This window comes from Platalea leucorodia (genome assembly GCF_965183815.1).
Source record: "Platalea leucorodia genome assembly, contig: HAP1_HAP1_SCAFFOLD_195, whole genome shotgun sequence".
NCBI classification, from domain to species: Eukaryota; Metazoa; Chordata; class Aves; order Pelecaniformes; family Threskiornithidae; genus Platalea; species Platalea leucorodia.
The window spans coordinates 128,215-152,956 of NW_028121361.1; the positions used below are offsets into that span (position 1 = coordinate 128,215).

A 24,742-nucleotide genomic window follows, 5' to 3' on the forward strand; every position below is an offset into this window, starting at 1 on the left:
AATGCAGGCCTGTACTTTGTTTATTGATTTTTCCTTTCTTATTATTAGCAGTGCCTGTTCTGTTATTTATGCTTGTTACATTCCTACATAATCATTTGTATTCATCTCACTCTCCTGAGAAACAAACTCATCTCTTTCTATCACTGAAACCTATAAATGTGTCAGAGCCGCCTCTCTCATAGCATCTCTGTAGTAAAATGACATTTGTCCCCGATGCAGTTCCTGAAGATTTGGCTGTTCTTCCAAAGCTGATGTCGACAACAGGCCTGGGAATTTCACCTCAAAAGGGCATGAGTTAAAAGCTCACTGTCACCTTGGTAGCTGTTAGAGAACAAAGGTTGGATTTAGGACACGTCCCTTGTTGTCTGTTGACAGTGGAGATGGTGAATGGTCACTGAGATACTGCCATATCATGCTGTCCCAATGCGTGACAGGGCAGAGGACATCCTCCAGGAGTGGAATCTGGAGCTGCCTGGAGAGCCCGCGACATGTGCATGGACCACGTGTGCCTGGGGTGGTCACTGACTGGAGCCCCACAAAGTGAGAGATCGCCCGAGGTGGAGTCAACCAGAGGGAAAGCACTAAATCCAGGTATCTGCAAGGAAACACAGATGGACACAGCCAACCCTACACAGACCAACTCCAACAGGCCACAGCACCTTGACAGCCACCACACCACCAGCAGCACTTACACAACCATGAGCAACACAACCGTCCCCATCCCATCCCCCTTCTCAGGCTGATCTGGTGTGAAGGTTGCACGAGTGGTCTGTGCATTCCCAGCAGAACTTACCCGCAGGCTCACACCCCCCCGCAGTCCCTCCAGTGTGGGCCTGGGCTTTGGGTCTGCCCAGACTCACAGATATTACCCAAGTGGTAGTTCCAGCCCTGGGTCTCTCCAGATCCTGGGGTCCTCCTCCTCCTTGCTAGCCCCACTTGGCCAGCAAAGCATGTACATACATTCACACCCACACACACACACACCAGTGAGCCCAGGAAAGGTAAAAGTGAGACAACTCATGCACTGACATAAAGATAGTTTAATAGGTAAAGCAAAAGCCGCACACGCAAGCAAAGCAAAATGAGGAATTCACTCACTGCTTCCCACCAGCAGGCAGATATTTAGCCATTTAAAGGAAAGCAGGGCTTCATCACTCCTAACAGTTACTTGGGAAGAGAAATGCCATCACTGCAAACATCCCCACTTCCTCCTTCTTCCCACAGCTTTTATTGCTCAGCGTGATGCCCTATGGTCTGGAATATCCTTTTGGTCAGTTGGGGTCAGCTGTCCCAGCTGTGTCCCCTTCCAGCTTCTTGTGCACCCCCAGCCTACTCTCTGGCAGGGCAACGTGAGGAGCAGAAAAGGCCTTGGCGCTGTGCAAGGACTGCTCAGCAATGACTAAAGCATCGGTGTGTTATTAACACTCTCTTCATCACAAATCTAAACCGCAGCACCATACAAACTACTATGAAGATAACTCTACCCCAGCTCAAACCAGTATAATAAGCAGGACAGACCACGGTGATCAGGCACAGGGTTTGGCCAGACCACCACTGACCAGCCACCTCCCCATGCGCACCTGGCCCCAACAATCCTCCTCCTCTCTTCTCTTTACAGGCTGCTTCTTCCATGATCCACCTTGATTCCTGCTTCTCTCTGCCCACGTCTCCTCTCCAATTCATAACCCTCAGCAATTTCTTTTTCCCCAATGGTCTCAGGTTTTCTCCGTTTGTACCCAAATCTGATAGTTTGGATACCATTGCCTAGGTCCTCTGGGACTTCAATGGCAGCACTGATGGTTTCCCCAGCCACTGATGGCCTTGCAAGACTTGACTGCCCAGCAGGTCCCCAGTGCTCTCCTCCGTGCAGTTTGGCCACTTCTCAAGTCTGCAGCCACCTGCGAGACCCAGCTGGGACACACGGTGCTGCCCATACTTCTGGTCCCTTCTCACGCTGTTCTCTGTCACATCCTGCAGTTTCTCATGCCGCGTCCCATAGGTTCCCTTGTCATGTACAGGTGCCTTCACCCCAGGGCAGGGCCTCACTAGGGGCCCAGTCATCTGCCTGCAGCCTTCCCCATCTGGTGTCCTTGATGCCCTCATGACACCTGCCTGCTCCTGGCCAATCACATTGCTGTCATGAGGTGACCTCACAAGCAACAGCCCACCCATGTTGGCTTTGCCTGCCTCTACCCCTTTCCACTGCCTGAGCAGCCATCTGTGTCATGTTGGGGTTTGTGATGCGCTTGATGATGTCACAGTATCTGCCTGCCTGCCGCAAGTCAGTCCGGTTACTGCAAGAGAAATGGCATCACAATCCACCCCCCAGCCATGTCATCTTCACCTTCCTCTGCATCTCCCCTCTCCCAGGCTCTCAGCACTGCCGCAGGGGTTTTCCGACAACCCAGGCGACATCCCTGGGCCTGCCCCAGCACCTGGCCAAGTGGGTTGTTCCCAAAGAAGTGACTTCAGAAGCCACCTCCCAGCTACGATGCCTCTCCTTGCCTCATCCTCTTCTGGCAACAGGAGTAACCTCCCAGCCAGCCGCCCAGAACCCTTCCCCTTTACCTGCCTCTCCTCTCCCCTCCCCAGTGCTGTTGTTTCTGCTGGGCAGGCAGCAGCGCGCTCCCCCACGGGGACTGCAGAGCCCTGCTGGGACAGCTGGAGTGGTGGGAGGGCAGCCACGGATGGCAAGGGCTCCTCAGGAAGGCAGGTAGGCGGGTGAGGAGGTGAAGGTGAGCTCTGTGCAAAGGGGAGGCTGGCGTGCGCAGAGCCTGGCCTTGGAGGAAGCCTCGTGGTCACAGGTCCTCAATTACGTGGCAAGTTCAGCCACTCCACAATCTGCTGGGAGGGCAACAGGGCTGGGCACAAGCAACCCAGGAGATTCCGGGAGGGTGTGGAAGACAACATTTTGACACAGACACTCGATGAGTTCACTGAGGCTGGTCTCTTACTGACAGACAAGGTGGATCTGGCTGGGGCTGGGAAGGATGAGGGCAGCCATGGCTGCAATGAGCATGGGATGGTGGAGAAGTAGGACAAGGAGCAGAATGACAGTGCAGGACTGCGGGAGAGCTGATTTCAGTTAGCTGAGGATCTGCTTGGACTGTCCTGGAGGACAAAGGGGCTGTGAGTCCCTCCTGGATCTTCAAGGACAACGTCCTCAAAGCCCAGGAAGAAGCCAGTCTGATGCAAGGAGTCAAGCAGGGCCTGGCAAGAGGTCAGTGCGGATGAACAGGGACCCTCCTGACTTAGGAGGTCACACTCGCGAAGGAAGTGCAGGGAGGCTGGAGGGGGAACGGGCTGCCCAGGAGGCAGAGACCCCTGGCCTGTGGGTGCAGGGATGGAGCCAGCAAAGCCTTAGCTCAGCAGTGGCTGGAAATGGCCATGCGTGGGGAGGGCAGCCAGAAGGGCTTCTCTAAATGTGTTGTCAGCACAAGGAAGGCAGCTGAGGGAACGCTGGTCCCAGTGCCCAGTGGGGCAGGGGACGGAGAGACAAAGCCAGTACAAATAGAGTAATTCCTCAGAACAAATATTGTCCCTTGAGAGTGCTGGTAGGAAATGTATTTTGCTGAGTAACTGGACACACCTATACATTTTTCTATACATTACATTTACATTACATGGACAGAACTATAGATTTTTCCGTAGACTCACATAGAAAGACAGATAACACAGATTTGATGAGAATTGTGCAAATTTGGCCATCCATAAGTTTCACTGAAGCTTTATACCCTGCTTTCCTCCATCAGGCACGAGTGGTCAACACCTCTGAGCGTGACTCACTCTGTGCCAAGAGTTAGAAGTGGCATGGACAGTCCAGGGCAGGGACTGTTTTGGGGCCATGGGCTCTGTGCAAGCCACAAAAATTAATGCTGTAGGCCTCAGGATGATGGAAATGTTGAGACCATTTCCAAAAAATGAAGCAACAAAGAAACAGAATGAAAGATGTAGAGTGAAGGAGATGTCCTATAACAATTTTAAGCTTTGAACACTGTTCATGTTGTTCTCCTCCTTGCTTTGTTTTGTCTTGTTTTAATATACTGATCTCTGGGGGATTTTGTGTACTGCCTTTGTTTGCAAAGGAAAGTGGTCCTAAAACTGGGGTGGGATGCAGTTACAGGGACACAGGCTCCAGCTGCAGCTTCCGAGTGTCTCCTCTGTGACACTGCCAGGCCCAGGCTCTGGGCACTTCAGAGACACTGGGTCCTCCAGAGGCAGCACTGGATACTTATGGTCAAGCAGCGGAGCGCTGCCTGACAACCTGAGAAATTTTTATATGTGTTTAAACTATGAGCACAACCTCATCAGCTGAAACACTTGAATACTTTTAATAAAAAGTCAGTGTTTTCCCATGAGATCAAACTGAGGGGTTTTCAGGATGTACATTAATCGCAAGAGGAGAACTGTTGACCTTCCACTATATTTGCATTGTCAGTACTCTCTCTCTTAGGCCGTGCATTTCATCTCCCTCATCTCTCACCTATTTCCACTTGTCCTAACTGAACTGACCATGTCTGAAGTCACCTTCCCAGCAGCCTGTCTGCACATAAACACTTGCAGTTGTTCTCTAGATTTCCCTTCCCTTTACTCTTGGATCAGTCAGATACCTCTGAACAATCCAGTAGCTGCTTTGAGCAAAAGGGAGTTAAAAGCTTGCCTATCTTTCAGCAGTCTGTCTAATTCTGTCTTTAGCCAATGCTTTAATTGTGTTTATTTTATAATTTTCTTTCTGTGTAAAACATTTCTTGCACGGTTATCCCTTGTGGAAGGTGAACCTCATTGGTGGCAGCTTGTACTTGGCATACAGTTGAGGAGTGTGTTATACTGTAATGGTGAACCTTATCAGTTTTATTTTGTTTGTTCAAAAATCAGAAAAGTCCCTCTTTGCCTTTGTGCAGCCAGGTCTCTAAGGAAAGCAGGTGGGGGCTGCTGCAAAGGAGCTGTAACATCCAGCTGCAGACTGCAGAGGGGAAGTCTGATGTAAGGATACAAGTCCCAGGTGGCTGATGAGAGACATGAGGGGGCTGGGGAGGTGAGGAGCAAGTTGTCCATGCTGTGTCAGACCTCAAGGGACAGCTTCTTCTGCCAGTCCAGACCTCCTGAGGAGAGACCCTGCATCAATATCAATCAGAGAATGCTGTTATCGCCTCTTCTCTACACTGAAAAGTAATAAACTACACCCTTTAAAATAAAAATTCATTTTTATTGGAAGTTCTTTGAAGTCTTTCTCCATAACTACACTAGGAAAACCTCTCTAATAAACTGTACAAGAGTAGAGGAAAATTACAGGAAGAGACATGGCTCGTTAGGGCTTGCTTTATTTTAAAAAGCCCTGTGGTGTATTTGGTGCCAAGTCCTTGAACCTCAGGCACTGAGAGGAGATTGCACAAACCTCTCCAAGAGTCAGCATCAAAAGCAAAACCCAAAGTACCTTGAAGTATTCATAAGCCCCACTAAGGGCCATTACTGGCAAAGCCTCCCCAGGGACTCGTTAGAGCAGAGAATTGGAGGCCATGATTGCAGGCAGGCAAAGGGAATGTGCAGGCAGCTCAGATGCTGAGAAAACCCTGGCTTTGTTATATGAAGCAGCAAGTCCAAGCGCTGACCCCCAGCCCTGGGGAAGGCAGGTCCTGTCCCTCACGCATTGCTCAGGGCTCTTCCTGGGGCAGTGGGATGTGGGGGGGTGATGCTGAGTGCAGGACAAGGCTATGACAGCTCCCAGCCTTACTGGGGGTGTGCAAGGAGGCAATGAGGACCCCAGTGCCTTAGGACAACATGTCTCCTCATAGGCCTTGGTGGCAGGGACGACTGCCGTACCCAGGGGGACAAAGCCTTGGGTTCTCTTGGCGACCTCCAGCCTTGCCAGCGCTCTTTGCCATCTCCACCACAGCTTGTCCTACACTGTCCCACAGCTGCTTCTTTTGCCCTGCAGGCTGCAGACACCCATCTCACTTCCTCACCTTGCTCTCACCCTGCCATTTCCATACATTCACTGACGGCTGTCCACCCTCACACTCTGTTCCTTCAAACACAAGGAGATGGACTGACCTCATACTCCTTCTGGAGGACTTCATCTACCACAGAACCACCCTCTGAGTGACATTTCTTCCTCCTCATGTCCAGTCCCCACTATCCAAGCTGCACTGTGTGGCACTGTTTCTGTCTCTGCTCTTTCCTACATCCAAGGAAAGTTCCAGCATCTGGGAAACCACCCTTCTAAACAGGCATCCAAACCCATCAGCCTTCTTGCAGCCCTTCATCTGACCAGACAGAAGTAACCTCACCATGATCTTCCAAGGCTGTGAGCCTTTCAGCTTCTCGGATAGACACGACCAAGCTGCGTGCCTGTGGCTGTCCCATCCTGTACTCAGGCAGAAGAGACAGGACAGCCAAAATACAAGCCCCCTTCCTGCACTGAGCCTAGGTCCTTCAGCAGAGGGGGTCTCCCAGCCAGTGTGTCAACCAGGTGCCTTCTGCTGGCCTGTCAGAGACACTGGCAGAGGTGAGTTTAGAAGCACATATCCCAGCCATGAGTCGAGGGCTGACCTATCAGCTGTTTCAGGAAGAAGTGACCTCACAGTGCCTTTCCCAGACACATTCCTGCTGTTGGCCTCTCACCTCCAGAGGCAGAACTGACCTCACAGCCCCCTTCACAGCCATTGGCTTCCTAATGGATTATGAGTTCCTGAGACACAAGTGACCACATGATACCGTATCCAGCCATCACCCTTCAGCAAGCAGATAGATGTACGTGAGCAGATACAAGTAAGCTTGTTTCATCATATTTATCTAATAGATTTCCAACCAACAGAATTTGAGCAGAGAAACGTTCCTCAGAGGAACATTGTATTTATATTAGTGCATTATATGCCTCTACTTTTGCCTCTCTGTTTTTCCTTCTTCCTCTGTCTCTTCAAAAAGCTCTCCAAGGAAAACATTCATTGAATCCTAGAATAACTCTAGCTTGGAAGAGACCCCTGAACAGCACCTTGTCCAGCTATCCTGCTCAAGGCAGGGTGAACAAGATGAGGTTGCAGAACGGGTCTGCCCAGTTTGGCATCATCCACAAAGGAGCTGAAAAGGCACTCCGGCACATTATCCAGGCAGTTAATGAAGACACTCAAGAGTGTTGGCCCCAGTGCTTGCACTGAGGGACGCCACTAGGAAGTGGCCACCAGCAGGACTCTACCACTGCTGACATTTGGGCTGGATTCACCAGCCACCTTCCCACCCACTACATCACCCACTTCTTCAGTCCAGATACCTGGACTGGGAACCAATCTGGCTATAAAGAGATTATGGGAAACCATGTCATAATGCTTGCTAAGACCCATGTACAAAACATCCCCTTCTTTCCCCTACCCGCACAGGTTTGACAATCCCTTTCTTGTCCTACAAGTACCTGGAAATGGCTGCAGCAGTATTTGGCCCATCCCTTTCCCGGGGAAAGATGTAACGATGACCAGCCCGTAATTCTCCCAGTCCTCCTTCTTGCACTTCTGGAAGAAAGGTTTGATGTCTGCCTTTTCCAAGGACCTCAGAACCTCTCTGATGGCTCTGACACCTTTGAGGGCACAACCCAGAAAGGGTGACGCGAGCAGACAGCAGCATTTGCAATGAGCCTGTCCGAGGTGGGTAAGATGAATCTCCCTGGGCCAGTGGGGTTTATTCCTGGAGTCACACACAGAAAGGGCAGGGCCCCATGAGGTGCCCATATCCGAGCTGGCCTCATGCACTCCTCATACACACAGGGGTGTTCAGTGGCACGAGCCCTTCCCTTGCACGTGCGGAGGCAGGGCACTGCAGCAGGCACAATGGCTCTCTGGCCTCCTGCTGCCACTGCCAGAGGCTGGGAGACACCTCAGCCCTGCGGTGTATCGCCCTGCTCTGCATTCATCTGAGTTGCCCCTCGTCATGAGGAATGGACCCAGGGACCTCAGCTCAAGGAAGCACATCCCAATGCTGCATTCAGGTGGTTTCCCAGGGGATGTTGCTCCCAACGTGAAGTGACCTGGAGGCAGTGTCTGTCCCACAAGCCTCCTTGGAACCCCCAAGGAATAGATGATGGCATTTCTGCTCACTCAGGTTCATCTCACGTCATGTACGTGATGTGCATGCTTACATTTCCTCTGTACAATGCAAACATGGACTGCTGACCTACTCCTTTGGTGTCCTTCCATGGAGGGACAAAGAAACTCTCCGAGCTGGAGTGAAAGGCCAGTGCTGGGAATGGTGGTTGCAAGGGGCTGGTCTGTGGCCATTGCCCTGGGGCACCTTGCCCAGGGTGTGCAGCAAACATGGGCACAGACCAGACCCTGCTCTGCTGGTCCTTCAAGTCTTTTGCAGGAGGCCTGGCTGTGCGAGGACACTGCTATGTGCCCCAGCCCTGCACACTCACACACATTAGATGTTCACTTATGTTTTCCTCCCCAGGACACTTTCTTGAGCTTGTTCTTGACAGCAACTCTGAAAGAAGACCTAAGCCTTCAGGCACTGCCCTGAGGAGATCACCCTTCTTTATGGAAGCGCTGCTATGGAGGCCAGCTCTGTCATGGAAGTGCCCATTGGGACCAAGCTGCCAGAGCACTCAGGGCTGACACCAACACAAGGGATCAGAAGGAGAGTGTGGAAGTGGCAAGAGAACAGCTCTGGAAGACCAAGCGATGGTGCTCCCTGGCAGTGCTGCCATGCCAGGACGCTTTTCCCCTCCACCCATGCACACAGGAACTGTCCCTGCAGCTCCAAAAAGGCCTTGGAGGAAGGATGTCAGGAAAAAAATAGTTGCTGCAGGGTCCTTTATTTTCTTTAAAAGCACAGGGAGCATGGCTCCTCATTTACGCTGCCACTCAGTCAGAAAAGAAAAGCAGACAATGAATTAGAAAGGAGATGACAACATTATCACAAGCAAAAAACCACCAGAAACAACAAAAAATTCAGAAGTCAGGCTGATCCTGCAATGAGTTACATTATAACTACTACGCAGAATATGATGGGCAGTTTATTGCTTAAAAAAAAAAGGCAGTCATCATTTTCCACACTGCATGCTTGAACTGCTGGTTCCTCATGCTGTAGATGAGGGGGTTCACTGCTGGAGGCACCACTGAGTAAAGCACTGCCACCACAAAGTCCAGGGGTGGGGAGGAGATGGAGGGGGGCTTCAGGTAGGCAAACATGCCACTGCTCATAAACAGGGAGACCACAGCCAGGTGAGGGAGGCACGTGGAAAAGGCTTTGTGGCGTCCCTGCTCAGAGGGGATCCTCAGCACGGCCCTGAAGATCTCCACAGAGGACAGCACAATGAAAACAAAACATCCCAAAAAAAGAAAACCACTACCCACAAGAAGCCCAACTTCCCTGACGTGGGAGTGTGAGCAGGAGAGCTTGAGGATGTGGGGGATTTCACAGAAGAACTGGTCCACAGCATTGCCTTGGCAGAGGGGGAGTGAAAATGTATTCACAGTGTGCAAGAGAGCATTGAGAAACCCAGTGCCCCCGGCAGCTGCTGCCATGTGGACACAAGCTCTGCTGCCCAGGAGGGTCCCATAGTGCAGGGGTTTGCAGATGGCCACGTAGCGGTCGTAGGCCATGATGGTGAGGAGACAATATTCTGCTGACATCAAAAATGCAAACAGGAAGAGCTGGGCAGCACATCCCAAGTAGGAGATGGCCCTGGTGTCCCAGAGGGAATTGGCCATGGCTTTGGGGACAGTGGTGGAGATGCAGCCCAGGTCAAGGAGGGAGAGGTTGAGGAGGAAGAAGTACATGGGGGTGTGGAGGCGGTGGTCACAGGCTACGGCGGTGATGATGAGTCCGTTGCCCAGGAGGGCAGCCAGGTAGATGCCCAGGAAGATCCAGAAGTGCAAGAGCTGCAGCTCCCGTGTGTCTGCGAATGCCAGGAGAAGGAACTGGGTGATGGAGCTGCTGTTGGACATTTGCTGTTTATGGGCATGGGCACTGTAATAGGAGGAAAAGACAGTGACAAGTTAGGGTGACTTCTCTGAGCAAAATCAAAGCCATTTCTCATACACCCTCGCCCTGCTACACACAGACACCATTTACCTTTTCAAGGAGACCTTCCTTCAGCTCTGTAGCTGGAGCCCTGGTTGGTGTCGGCTGAATGTGCCATGAGGAGCAGGGGCTCTGCCCGCTGGCTGCCGAGAGGTCAGCCCTGCTCTGCAGCAGTGGGTTCATGGGAAGAGTGGGGCCAGGGGCCAGTCCTGGTGTTCGACCTTGTCTTATGAAACCGCTCCTAGTGCAGAAGGGGCTGTCAGCATCTGCACTCCCAGTGATAAGGAACTGAGACGGCAGAAGGCAGGTTGAGAGGTTTGGGTTTTTTTATATCTCCTCCTCCCCTCACACCCTGGGGAGTGTTCTTGGATGTCAGAAAGCCTCAGCATTTGTGCTGCACTCAAGGAGAACAGAGGGAGTCCTGCGAGGCAAAAGGAGTGCCTGTGGCTTAGTGCAGAGGGAGGGGAGATGGTCTGTCCCTCCATCTGTCTCCCAACTGCCCTGGGCTTGCACCTTTTGGAGGTGAAGGGTGAGCACACTCCCATATTACCCTGAAAAGCCACCAATCACTGCTGTGAGCAGGGGGATCTATCTATGACCACTAAATGTCTCACCCTTTCCTAAGGTCTCAGCACCCCACTTCTAGCCCAGGACACACATGGCTCATTTCACCAACCCATCAGCATCTTCTCTGTCGTAGCATCTCTGCGCTTCTCCATGTTGCTTTCAGATAACACAAAGGTGCTATAGGCCAGGTTTGCATCCTGCTTCCACAGCTTGGAAGGAATCCTCAAGGCAATAGCCAAGGGTCCTAATGATGGTATTTGAGTGAGGGAGATTCAGCTCATTCCCCAGCCCCGCAGACTGCATTGCACACAGCCACAAAGGTTGGATGAAAGCTGGGACGTGTTCCCATGGACACAAATGCATGAAAGGACTCACAAGATACGCCTGTGACTTTGCAGCTAAAAATTCCCATCCCCGGAGAGCCTGGCAGCAAGAAGACAACAATAGCAAGAACACAGACCAGTGGAGGAACAAGGCAAAACACAGTGAGGGTGTGGCTGAGAGAGGCCAGGGCAGAGGCAGTCGGGCACTCAGACAGCGTTCCCCTTCCCCAGCTGTGCACGCCACCTCCCAGACACCAACATTGCCGGGCAGCTGGTCTCAGCCCCTGCGCTCTGCAGAGGGAACTGGGCCCGTGGCTGCAGAGCTGCACCACGGCTCTGCTGGAGCTCTGGCTGCAGAGGAGGTGGTTCACGCCTTGGAGCCCCCAGCCCTGAGGGCAGAGGCTTTGGTGGGTGGGAGAGGAGGCAAGGGGGCTTGCTCAGAGGAAGGGGTCTGCATTGGAGGGGATCAAATGGAGTTTTCTGCGTTCTGCCTCTTACAGTACTTTTCGTTTTAGTTTCCTCTCATTCCCAGCCTGCTGCCTGGAGATTTTCCTCCCGGGAGGTGTTTCCCTGTCCAGAAACCCATCTGCATTGCCCTGCAGCCAGAGACTTACCGTGTCAAGGGCTGTGAGGATCTCTTCCGCAGTGAGCTCTCACCTGTCCTCCCATGCCAGATTGCCTTTAACATCTCTATTACTTATCTCCTCACCCCTCGGTGCCTGCAGGCAGTGCCCTCAGCCCTGCCGCACTTTGCAGAGGAGCTGCTCCTGGGCAGAGCTCTCTCTCAGCAGCACTGCCTGGTTGCCATCAGCTGCCTCCATCCCAGGAGCCCAGCCCAGCTCAGCAGCAGAGGCCCAGCCCAAGGCAGCACTTTCTCTGCCCCTCTGGGCTCCCTCCAGGTGTCCCTGGGGCTCCAGGGGAACATGCTGTGAAAGAGACTGAAGCAATAACTTGTGGTCCCTCTCCCACCTCTGGAGAGATACTTCTTTCCAGCAATTTCTCCTATCAGAGAGAGAATTGGGCATGAGAATCACCGTTCCTTACTTCTGGTATGGGACAGGAAACCTGGACAGTGACAGAGCTCCTTTATCCCTGCTGAGGGAAGGGATTCACCTGAGTCAATTGAGGCTTCTCATCCTTTGCTTGTAGTCCTGGGGCTGGAAGGGCACTCAGCTGTCACCTATGGGTGCCAGAAACCCACAGGAGGTGGGATTCCTCTTGCCTCTGTTCAGGTGGACACAAAATAGGAACCTGGTGCCTGGGAGCCTCTTGTCTCAGCTCCCATGGTAATTGCTGGGGATGGAGGCAAGGAGTGAGCTGTTCAGACTCAAACACCTGGTGACATCTGAGGTGTCAGAGGTGGTCCAAGGTATGTGCAGGTAACTGCAAGCTGTAATGCAGCGGATCACAGAGAGGGCAGTATCTGGAGGCATCATCTTTGAGCTTAGAGGGGACTTCCTTTGGCCAACAGCAGATGCCCATGTTTAGGACATCTGAACTTTTCCCTACTCCTTATGTTCAGGGCAGCCTATTGAGGTAGTCAGGGGGGCAGATGTAGCCATTGCCATAGCCATCAGCCATCTTCTCCATCAGCTGCATATACTAGATCACCATGGACTGTAATGGCACAACGCCCGTGGACATCCCTACGTTGCCTAACCTAATTCAGGGCAGCTACTCAATGACCAAATACAGGCCTGTAGTGCTATGCGAGATGCCAGGGCTCTCCAGCACAACTGCATGTTTGACACCATTTGACTCTTTTTCCCACAGCATTCTTCTGGAGAAACTGGCTGCTCATGGCGTGGATGGGTGTACTCTCTGCTGGGTAAAAAACTATCTGGATGACCAGGCCCAAAGAGTGGTGGTGGATGGAGTTCAATCCAGTTTGTGGCTGGTCACAAGTGGTGTTCCCCAGGGCTCAGTACTTGGGCCATTTCTGTTTATTATCTTTATCAATGATCTGGATGAGGGGATCGAGTGCACCCTCAGTCAGTTTGCAGACGACACCAAGTTGGGTGGAAGTGTTGATCTGCTGGAGGGTAGGAAGGCCCTACAGAGGGATCTGGACAGGCTGGATCGATGGGCCGAGGCCAATTGTATGAGGTCCAACAGGGCTAAGTCTTGGGTCCTGCATTTGGGTCTTGAGTGATGGACGCTCATGGGCCCCTCGTCCCTGCAATCTGGCCTCACACAGAAGAGGAGCCACCCTGCTTGTGAATTAACCATCACCTTCGGTGGTGCACATGGTTTCACTCTTCCAGTCCAAGTGGATGTGTGTAATACGGACAATTACTCACATCACACTCTCTGCATTCTTCACTTCCCCCGACTGCCAACCCTTTGCAAACAAAGTGCTGTGGTCAAAATGGGTCTCGAGGTGTGGGAAGACTGGCTAAACATGTCTATGCGCCAGCTCGTCACAAAGTGGCACGTTGGCTGGAAGTGCAAAGACATGGGTCCATCTTTCCTGGAAGACTTGTGAGGAAATGGAGGGAGCAGTGGGTTCTATCAGCCCCTGCTCTACACCCCCTGCCTGCAGTGGGAAAGGAAGAAAGGGGTTGAAAAGAGAAGTGATCTGGGGCCCAGCTGAGACAAGTGCAGGGTCATCCAGTCCACTGCGAAGTCAGGAGATCAGGAAGAAGTCCATGGGCAGAGGTTTGTGCTCTGCCAGAGAGTGCCAGAGGATGGGGCTGGCCTGCCGACATGGAGTGCAAAGGAGGTCGTATTTTCATGAGCCCTGTGGAGAAAGAGTGACTAAGAGGCGATCTGTACTCAGGGAGAGGAAAGTCTTCTTCCATGTCATCAAGGAGGAGACTCCCAAAGCCTTGAAGAATGAGATCCCTCTCTCTCAGCTTTAGGGGAACAATTCCACCCAAAGACAGATACCTTGTCCTTTTTTGAGATGCACTACGATGGGCAGAGAGGCCTTCACAATGTTGCCAGTTTTAGCACCAAACCCTCAGGACATCGGCTTCCTTCTGGACTGGAAGGAGACAGTCAGGTGGCCCCTAGACAGCAATGAACGATCTCTGCAAATCTCCCAGAGGTCTGCAATGAAGAAGCCAGGTGTTGATTTGTCAGTCAGGGCTCCCCTTGCAAGTGCAGAAGAGGAATCGACTCCTCTCCTCTACCTTTAGAAATCCATTTCTGCAATAAGTTGAACTGTGTCCTGAACTTCATTGGCAAACCCCAGGAATACTAAGGAGATTACTCTGACACTAAAAACCACCTATCCTTTAGGTGTCCAACATTGTAAAGACAAGGCAGGTAGCATGGAAGTCACTCCACAGAAGCTGCTTTCACGGTTTACATCTCTTGACAGCACCTTTTAAGATTTGGTGCTTCTCCCTCACAGAATACTTCACAGAATGGATCTCGACTTCTGCAGGGGTTAGGTCACCGAGCTGCCAGCTATCATTGTCATTAATCTCCCCTCACCCTCTCAGAGCTGCTCTGCTGAGGAACCCTTTAGCACCCAAGGCCATGACTCCTCAGTGAACATACCGAAGGCCTTAGAAATGTTCTCCACAAAAGGGGAAGAAAAATGGGAGACTCCTTCAGTCTGGAGGAAGTGCCTCAGCACAAATGGCATTCCCAGCTGACCCACAAAGGCTTTACAAGAGCCTTCAAAGGAGCCCTGATAGACTGTTCTTTAGGGGTTGTGGGAGGAAAGGAGATGGTGCTTCACACAAAGTCTGCTGGGCTTCTCTTTCCCCCCGCTAATGCTCCCAGCACATCATAGATTCATGTCAGTGGTTTGTCCCATTTCATCTTGATTTTCATTGATTTGGCTGTTTCTTAAATTCCTGGCCTGCCTGCCTTCTTACCTGCTACCCTCCTTTGATATTCCTCCTTTCCCTGTGATATTTCTCGGGAAGCGAGACCTGTGTCAGGATCTCTGCCCCTTCCTTTGATGTGGGCTTGTTGGCCCATCTCAGCTAAGCTGCACAGAGCCCAATGGGTCTAAGGTTTTCAGGCTTGTGTAGGTTTTGTGAGCAAAACCAGCAGGACAGGAAGGAGATGGCCCGCATAGGGGAAGGCTGTTTGGAAAGAAGCGCTGCACCAAGAATTCAAACTTTCCAAGCCCTCAGATAATAAATTCTTGACTTGGTAAGGATGAACTCCTTACCAAACCAGGCTTCATTCCACAGGAAAGAAAAGAAAAACAGAAAAAGAAACAAAGAACCAAACACCACAGGAGAGAGAAGGCTCAATTTCCTATTAGTTTATTTAGTTTCTTTATTTGTTTGCTCTACAAGGTATTTTTTATCCCCCAACTGAATGAATTTCCCTTCTCCGCCTCCCTTCTCCTGCCCCCCCATCTTTTTCAATCTTGTTATGCTCTTTTTTTTTTCCTTGTTTCAAAGGTTTTTCCTTTGTTTATTCCCCTCTTCTCTGCTGCTTTTCAAATCTTCTTTTCTTTTTCCCTCCGACAGCCAGAAAGGTTTATCAAAACTGTTTTTCAGCAGGAAAGTTGTCAGTGACTGAGGAGGAATCTGTTTATAAAGCTTTCTGTCTACCTGACAAAGTTCAAGCGTGGATGGAAGGACAGTCCTGAAAATGGACTAGTTTTAAACACTGAATGTTTGTCTTCTCCCTCTTTGGCTCTGACTTTCCCTGAAAACCAAACCTTTCCCAGGGAATAAAACTTTCCTCTTCTCTCACTCTCCTTCTTACCTTTCCTTCCCACACGCCCCCTCATTGGTCACCATCTTCATGCCACCTTCTCTCTCTTTCTGTCCTAATCAGAAGGTTAAAGGCACTTGGCTGAGCTGTTTTATTCTTGCACTAGAATGCATTGTAGCTCATCCTAAAGGATACCTTTAAATAGATTAGAATAAAACCGGTTGAGAAACATCTATTTTTTCCCCACTGACTGTAAAGGGACTGTTGGGTAGAGGGCTCAAATACAATAACTTGCATCGTGTTTATAGTGGATCCCTGCTCTAACCCCCGTACTACATTTGCTCCTAGGGCATAAAATGGTGTCTTCTTGCTCTAGCTTGATTCTTCTCTCCTCTCTTCTGTTTTCCTTCCAGCCTTTGCGTGAATGTCTCCGTGAATGCCTTTTCTCGTCCTACATTCTTTCGCTCTGTCTCATCTTGTAACCTCCTCGGGCGTTGTTTCCTCCACTGGCCATCTGCCCTTGCTCACTGCAGCTCCGATGCAGAAATGTTGAACCACACAATTGTCACAGAGTTCCTTCTCTTGGGCTTCCCCTCCCACCACCATCAGCAGCACCTAATGACAATCCCTCTCCTGCTTCGTACCTGGTGATCTTAGTGGGAAACTTGCTGATCATTGCCCTCATTCTGCCTGGAAGAGACCTCTGCAGGCCCATGTACTTTTTCCTCTGTAACCTCTCCTGCTTGGACATCTTCATCACTACATCCATCATACCCAAAGCCATAGGAAACTTGCTGATGGGCAGCAAAGCCATTTCCTTCCCAGGCTGCTTAACTCAGGGCTACTTCTACTCCCTTCTGGGCTACATCGAGTTTGTCCTTCTGGCTCTCATGTCCTATGACCGCTATGTGGCCATATGCCACCCTCTGCAGTACCCCATGCTCATGAACGGTCAGCTTTGCCTTCAGCTCCTCTTGGGCTCGTGGGCTGCAGGCTTCCTGGCCACCGTTGTCTCCACTGTCCTGGTTGCCAGGATGCCCTTCTGCAATGCCAGTCATATTGACCACTTCTTCTGCGACAGCGTGCTTTTGATCAGGTTGTCCTGGGCACAAACACAGATTGTTGAGCTGATCACCTTCATGGCCTCATCCATCATCCTGCTTGGCTCCCTGGGCATGACAGCAGTGCCCTACCTTTACATCATTAACACCATACTTAGGTTGCCCTCAGCTTCCTCATGGCACAAGGCATTCTCTACATGCTCCTCTCACTTCACCTTTGTCATCTTGGGCTACGGCAGCTGCATATCCATGTATGCCCAGCCTTCAGGTCACCACATGTCCTACAACAAGGCAGCGGCCCTTCTCAACACAGTGGTAACTCCTTTGATGAGTCCCTTTCTTTTCAGCCTGAGGAACCAGATGATGAAAGATGCCCTCAAGGCAGACTTGAAGAGAAGGGTGATCACCTTCAGGCAACACTTTTCCACCTGACAAGAGTTTTTGTAGGTGGATTTTGGAAGGGGACAGGGGTGGGGAGGGCAAACACATGATGATGATATATTTGCAGAAATGAGGCCTTTCTTTCTTAGCAGTGTAAAGATTCCTGAAATGAATATCACACCAGGTTCTCTCCTGCAATACATCACCATAAGAAGACCCTACCTAGCAATGCCTTTCAAATGACCTACAAGCACTTTACAAACCCTGGTGAATACCACAATGGCATTTTCTATGTGTGGAAACCGAGACAGAAAGCAACAAGCAGAGGGCTTCATCCCTCCATGGCACAGCCAATTCTCAACAAGCTTCACCCTCCACCAGTTCTGATGCAACTTCTCCTTGCTTCTAAACCTGGTTTCCTGATTATTTTGGTGGCAGATCTTTGTTGAACCTCTTAGCCTTTAGGAAATGACAGAAAATAGGTGGAAGACAATCAAAAGAACAATAATGGCTTTATTTCTCTATCAAGTGACACATCTCCATTAACCTCCTGGTTAGAACAAAAACATGCCTGAAATAAAGTCCAACTTAACTGCCTCAAATTACCTCTCTTCTACTTTGGTATAAAATCTTGAATATTGGTCAGAAATGTAGTTTTGAGTAACAAGGCAGCTGTCTGCAGATCAGGTCTGGTGAAGTAAATGTCCAGTCCTTGACGCAATGCTCTCAGAGCCAATACTTCAGCTGATCTAGCAAATTCAGGGGAATTAACTTATTCCAACATAGACTTTTATGACTGCAATGTCTAAAAAGATGAGTTTATTGCCTGGTCTCCTTTGACAGCGAGGAGGAAGGAGCAGTACAGAGGATGGTGTCATCTCCTCCTATAGTCATCTATGGCACTTCAGGGAATTGTACTTAACACAGGCTCAGCAGCTTAACTTTTCAATACCTAATGCCAGGTGCACTGACCCACGTGCTGGGCAACGTCTGGTGATTTGCACAAGCGAGGGACTCTTGCTTAGCAGGGGCCATCCTTTGAAGACATGAGGGTTAAAACTGTACCTTAAGGTCTCTCCAAAAGTAAACAGAAACATCTCCTCTAATCGCTGTCACAGTGTTGTCATTTTGCAATTTTCCTAGATTAAGAAAGCTGGATTTGTTGACTCAGTGGAAAAAAAGAAGGCTTTGGGGAGACCATTGGAACAGCCTTCCCACACCTACCAGGAGGTGATCCGGAAGAGTCAGGCTCTTCCCTGTTGTGCATGATGGGATGATGAGGGCCAATGATCAAGGTTTCCCAGAGAGGAGGTGCCATCTCCATCTTTGGTGGGTTTGAAGCCCAACGTGAATGAAGTCCTGTGCAACCTGGTGTGACCCCATGGGTGACCCTGCTGTCAGCAGGAGGTTGGACTGGAAACCTCCAGAGGTCACTTGCAGCCTGAACGATTCCGTGTTTCCAGCCACCATGGCTTTTCTCTTGAGGATTTGAGGGAAAGCACTCAGGTTCCCCATGACCCTGGAAGTCAGTCAGGCATAACTATGGTCAGAGCAAGTGCAGCTTTCTTGCCCCACTCCAATCAGTCTGTTGCAGGTGAAGGGCTGCTTGGCAGGTACCCCTGAACAGCCCTGGCCATGTCCTTGGCTTCACCTTGTATTTTCTTTTTCCCTCTTTTGCCCCTCCCAAGTTCTTCCCTTTGATCATGCTCATGCCCTCCCATACAAATAGTCCACCTCTGGTTACCCTTTTCTCATCAGATATGGTTTGTCTTGCTTTGTACCCTCATGTGGTATTTCTGGGATGCCCTCCGTGGTAATACCTGTCTTGGCTTGCAATTTCATTTAACTAGTATGTCCTCATCAAGGCAGGCTCAGACTGGGCTGGATGAGGAGCAACCTCAAAGAAAAGGGCCTGGGCATTACAAGGGGTGCCATAGCAGCCAGTGATGGTGCTAAACGTGAACATACCCATGTGCATATTGGGCCGCACTGGGAGGAGCATGGCCATCAGACAAAGGGAGTTGTCATCCATCTTGACTCAGCACTGGTGTGGCCACATCTGGAATAGTGTGTCCCAGTGTGGGGGTCCCCATTCTGGAGGAATGGCGAGAAACTGAAGATGATCCAGAGGTCTGCCAAGTTGGGGTTAGGGGCCATGTGTAGACAGACTGAGAGACCTGGGCTTCTTAGGCCAAGTGAATCAGAAGATCTGGGGAGTGTGGGATCGTGTAGGCCATGACAGCTTGAAATATGCTTTCAGAGGTGGTGGCACCTGGGAAAGACCATGAAAAAGGAAAACTAGCAAAACCTGCAGTTTGGTAGGTCCAGACTGGACATGAGGAAGAAAGCAATGTCACTCCAAGGCCAGTGCTGTGGTGCAAGAGGTCACCCAGAGGGAGTCTGGATCAGGAAATGAGTCTGTTTCAAAGAAGAGTCACCAGTGAGGACAGAGAGACATCAGTACAGGGAGGAAGATGGTGTGTGGTGGAAGCAGGTTGGGTGTCTACAGCCTGAAGAGAAACAGGCATAGGCATGGGACAGCCTAGGACAGCCTGCAGTAGAGATGGCCAAGGGTGCTGAGAAGTCCCTGACAGAATGGAGGCCTTGGTCCCCTGGGCTATGGCTGATGCCTCTGACACCAAGGCCTGTGAGGAGACACATTGTCCTCATGCCACCGGAACCTCCTTGCCTCCTTGCACCCTGGCAGAGAGGCCAGGCAGTGTGATACCGTTGTCCTTTACTTGGCATCGCACAGCCCACATCCCAGTGCCCCAGGAAGAGCCCTGAGCCACACGTGAGGGACACGATCAAGGGTCAGGGCTTGGGGTTTGGCTTGAGAAACACATCAAGGCTTGAGAAAGCATCAGAGCCGCTTGCACTCTGCCTTTGCCTGCCTGCCAGCACTGCCTCCAATTTTCTGCTCTAAGGAGTCCATGGGGAGGCCTTGTCAGTAATGGCCCTCAGAGGGACCCCTTAATGCTTCAGGGTACTTTGGGTTTTGCTTCTGACTTTGACTTCTGGAAAGGTTTGTGCAAATCTCCCCTCAGTATCTCAGGCTCAAGGACTCAGCACCAAATGCACCCTGGGGCTCATTACAATGCAGAAAGCCCTACTGTGCCTTGCTGTTCCTGCACTTTTTTTCAAGTCTTCATGTCTTGTACAGCTAATTGGAGCTGTTTCAGTGGGGTAGGCAAAGAGGAAAAGTTCAGTAAAAAAAATCAGTTTTGCTTCTTAAGGGTATTTTGTCTAATTTTTCAGCCTACTGAAGAAGCAGCATGCTCCAGTGGATATTGATCTAAGATGATTCGTCAGGAGGTCTGGAAGGGAAGGAAAAGTAGTCCCTTGAGGTCTGCCTGGACGACCTTGCTCCTCACCTCCCCAAGCCCACCAGTTCCCTCATCGGCCACCTGGGACTTGCATCCCTTTCCTCATACCAGACTTCTCGACTGAGCTCTGCATATGGATGTTACAGCTCCTTTGCATCAGCTCCCACCTGCTTTCCTTAGAGAACTGGGCTGCACACAGCCACTGAAAGGTTTCTCTTCATTGCCAACAAACAAAAGTTAAACGTGATGCAATTTAATCAGCTTGAAAACTCTCTCCTCAGCTGTCTGCTGAGTCCAAGCAGCAGCTAACGTGGTCCGCCTTTCACAAGGGATTTCTGTACAAGAACACTTTTAGACAGATAAGAAAGGATAGATATAAATACACGATTAAGGTGTTGACTAAAGAGTTAATTAGACTCCTGAAAAACGGGGCAAGTCTCTAACTCCCTAAAGCTCAAAGCAGAAACCAGGAAGTTGAGAGGCATCTGAATGATCCAAGAGCAAGTGGAGGAGGAAACCTGACAACAATGGGAAGGGCATACATCCAGAGAGTCTGCTGAGAAGATGTCCTTAGGCATGGCCACTTACTCAGGAGAGGTGGAAACACCTGAATGATGAGGGAGATGAGATACTAGACAGAGTAGTGGTAAGACAAGTCCAGGCGAAGATCAATATTTCTTCTCCTGCCATTAGTACACTTCCAGGAAATTCCTATTCTGTCATGGTGGGAAAACATTGTTGTTTCTTGAAAGTACTCCAGTGATTCAGCTGATGCAAATGTGCTCGTAATTTTTTTTTATTTAATTATAAAAAAAAAAAGCATTGTGCACCTTTCCAGGCAGACATCAGTTGTCGGACCACAAAAAGGCAGTGCCACTTTCAGGGGTCTCAGTGTAGCTGAGGTGCTGGCCTGGGATTGGCATCTATCCCAGAGGACCTCGGGGAGACCAGAGCACCTTGCAGGCTGCAGGTGGAGGCTGGGCAGACGTTCCCAGGGCATCTCTGCTGGCACCAGGTGTCTGTGTCCCTGTAGCTGAAGACATTTGTGTCCTACGTCCATTCCCAGTTCTGGAAAACACCTTCCTTTCAAAAAAAAAAAGAAATCCCCTCCAAAGACACTGTTGTGGTTTAACCCAGCAGGCAGCTAAACACCACACAGGTGTTGGCTCACTCCCCACCCTCTCCAGTGGGATGGGGGAGAGAATAGAGGGGGAAAAAAAAAAAGTAAAATTCATGGCTTGAGATAAAGACAGTTAAATAAGACAGAAAAGGAAGAGAAAATTGTCATCATCATCATCATCATCATAACAATAGTAATAATAATGATATAAGAATATAAAAAAAAGGTGATGCATAATGCAATTGTTCACCACCCACTGACTGATGCTCGTCCAGTTCCCGAGCAACGGTTCCCTCCCTGGCCAGCTCCCCCCAGTTTATATACTGAGCATGATGTCATATGGTATGGAATATCCCTTTGACCAGTTTGGGTCAGCTGTCCTGGCTGTGTCCCCTCCCAGCTTCTCGCTGGCAGAGCATGAGAAGTTAAAAAGCCCTTGACTAGTGTAAGCACTACTTAGCAACAACTAAAACATCAGTGTGTTCTTAACATTATTCTCATGCTAAATCCAAAACACAGCACGATACCAGATACCACAGAAAACCAAATAAAATTACCTGTATCCCAGACGAACCAAGGACAGTATCCACCCCTCATTCTGTACCATATACCTCATGCCCAGGTCCCACACTTTCCAATACATTCCAATTAATCACCACCATTTTTCCTTTCTTTTGATATAAACACACAGAGATCAGTCCCTTGGTCTATGGGCAATCCCTCTAAAATGTCTGCTATGTTCATTTCAGAGGACTTACAGAAGGCTAGACAGGTGATGTCTGTAGCTCTTCCCTTGTCCATTAATGCAGTAACTCCATGGCAGAAGGCCACTAGAGTAGTCAGGCACAAGTTGGCCTTTGTGAAGCCGTGTTGGCTTTCTCTAATCACCTCCCTCTCTTCAATACGCTTTGACATGTCTTCCAGGAATATCTCCTCCGTGATCTCACCTCTGTACAACACAAACATGGACTTCTGACCTAGTCATTTGGTGTGCCAAATGCGGAGGGATAAACAACCTGTACGAGGTGGGGTGACAGTCCAGTGCTGGAAAGGGTGATTGTCATGGGCTGCTCTGTGACGGTTGCCTTGGAGCAGCTTCCCTGGGGTGTCCAGTGACCATGGGCTCAGCCCAGAGCCTGCTCTGCTGGTCCTTCCTATCTCCCCCAGGAGGCCTGGCTGTGCAAGGACACTGCCACATGCTCCCACACTGAATACTCAAACAGTTTAGCTGTGTTTTCCTCTTGAGGGCACTTTCTTGGGCTTGTTCTTGAGCGAAAAAAGTAGAATTTCAGGCACTGCCATCAGGAGAACCCCTTGTATGATGGAAACTCTGTTCTGGAGGTCAGCTCTGTCACAGAAGTGCCCATGGCCTGTCCCTGCCTGCAGTGACAGGACTGCCACACAAAAGGCCTGTGACCCAGCTGCCAGAGCAATCCTTCCTTACACCAAGAGAGGAGCTCAGAAAGAGAGTGTGGAATTTAAGAGAGCAGCTCTGGAAAGACCAAGCGCTGGTGCTGCCTGGCCGTGCTGCTGTGCTGAGACTCTTTCCCCCTCCACCTCTGCACACAGGCAGTGCCGTGCAGCTCCAGAGAAAGTCTCAGAAAAAGGAAAGTCTCAGACAAACAAGTCGCTGCAGGGTCCTTTATTTTTTAAATGCACAGAGAACATGGTTCTCATTTCAAGGCTCTGGCTAACACTAGAAAGGTAGATAGTGAATTAGACACTATTAGTATGAAAACTGACATTTCTTTGTGCACAACATTATCACAAATAAAACTGAATAAAAAAAAAAAAATACCACAACCACCAAACTTCCAGAAGAAAGGCTGAGCTGTAATGAGATACGTTATAAGTGGTATGCATAAGAAAATGGACAGTTTATTGCTTCAGAAAAACATCCAGTCATCATTTTCCACACTGCATCTTTGAGCTCCTGGTTCCTCATGCTGTAGATGAGGGGGTTCACAGCTTGAGACACCACCGAGTACAGAACTGCCACCAAAAAGTCCTGTGATGGGGAGGAGATGGAGGGAGGCTTCAGGTAGGCAAACATGCTCGTGCTAATAAACAGACAGACCACGGCCAGGTGAGGGAGGCACGTGGAAAAGGCTTTGTGGCGTCCCTGTTCAGAAGGGATCCTCAGCACAGCCCTGAAGATCTCCACATAGGACACCAGTATGAAAACAAAACACCCACAGTTCACAAAGACCCTAACCACAAGAAGCCCAACCTCCCTGAGGTAGGAGTGTGAGCAGGAGAGCTTGAGGATGTGGGGGATTTCACAGAAGAACTGGTCCACAGCATTGCCATGGCAGAGGGGTAGGGAAAATGTTTTCACAGTGTGCAGCACAGAACTAATAAACCCAGTGCCCCCAGCAGCTGCTGCCATGTGGACACAAGCTCTGCTGCCCAGGAGGGCCCCGTAGTGCAGGGGTTTGCAAATGGCCATGTAGCGGTCATAGGCCATGATGGTGAGTAGACAATATTCTGCTGAAATAAAAAAGACAAACAGAAAGACTTGGACAGCACATCCTGTGTAGGAGATGGCCCTGATGTCCCAGAGGGAATTGGCCATGGCTTTGGGGACAGTGGTAGAGATGCAGCCCAGGTCAAGGAGGGAGAGGTTGAGGAGGAAGAAGTACATGGGGGTGTGGAGATGGTCGTCGCAGGCTACAGCGGTGATGATGAGGCCGTTGCCCAGGAGGGCAGCCAGGTAGATGCCCAGGAAGAGCCAGAAGTGCAAGAGCTGCAGCTCCCGTGTGCCTGCAAATGCCAGGAGAAGGAACTGGGTGATGGAGCTGGTGTTGGACATTTGTTACCTCTGGACATGGGGCACTGTCCAAGGAGGAAAAGGCAGAGACAAGTTAGGATGAACTTCTCTGATCAAAATCAAGTCCATTTCCCCTGGACCCTCTCCCTGACACACGCACCCACCCTTTTCCTTTTCAAGGAGAACTTCCTTCAGCTCCGTGCCTGGAGCTCAGGTTGGCGCTGGCTGAGTGTGCCTTGAGGAGCAGGGCCTCTGCCCGCTGGCTGCCGAGGGGTCAGCCCTGCTCTGCAGGAAACAGTTCATGAGAACGGTCGGTGCAGGGTCCAGTGTTGGTGTTTGACTTTGTCAGATGAAACCGTTCCTAGTGCAGAAGGGCCTGTCAGCATCTGCACTCCCAGTGCTAAGGAACAGCGATTGCAGAAGGCAGTTGGAGAGGTTAGTTTTACAGCTTCCCTCCATCTCCAATGGGGAGTGTGTTTGGATGTCAGAAAGCCTCAGCATTTCTACTGCTCTCAGGGCAGAGGGAGTCCTGCGAGGCAAGAGTGCCTGTGGCT

At 50.4% G+C, this 24,742-nt stretch overlaps 1 protein-coding gene and 1 pseudogene across 2 annotated transcripts; one reads left to right on the forward strand and one right to left on the reverse strand.

Annotated features, from left to right (window-relative positions):
- Positions 1 to 9,008: 9,008 nt before the first annotated feature.
- LOC309603776 (olfactory receptor 14C36-like) lies at positions 9,009 to 9,935 on the reverse strand (the record flags this gene model as incomplete). The annotated part of the gene is made up of 1 exon (XM_082338688.1): positions 9,009 to 9,935. The coding sequence occupies one exon, from the start codon at positions 9,933 to 9,935 to the stop codon at positions 9,009 to 9,011; it is 927 nt and encodes a 308-aa protein (XP_082194814.1).
- Positions 9,936 to 16,076: 6,141 nt separating this feature from the next.
- Positions 16,077 to 17,023, forward strand: LOC309603777 (olfactory receptor 6M1-like; annotated as a pseudogene). The gene has a single exon. The product of its transcript is annotated as an olfactory receptor 6M1-like (transcript).
- Positions 17,024 to 24,742: the final 7,719 nt, after the last annotated feature.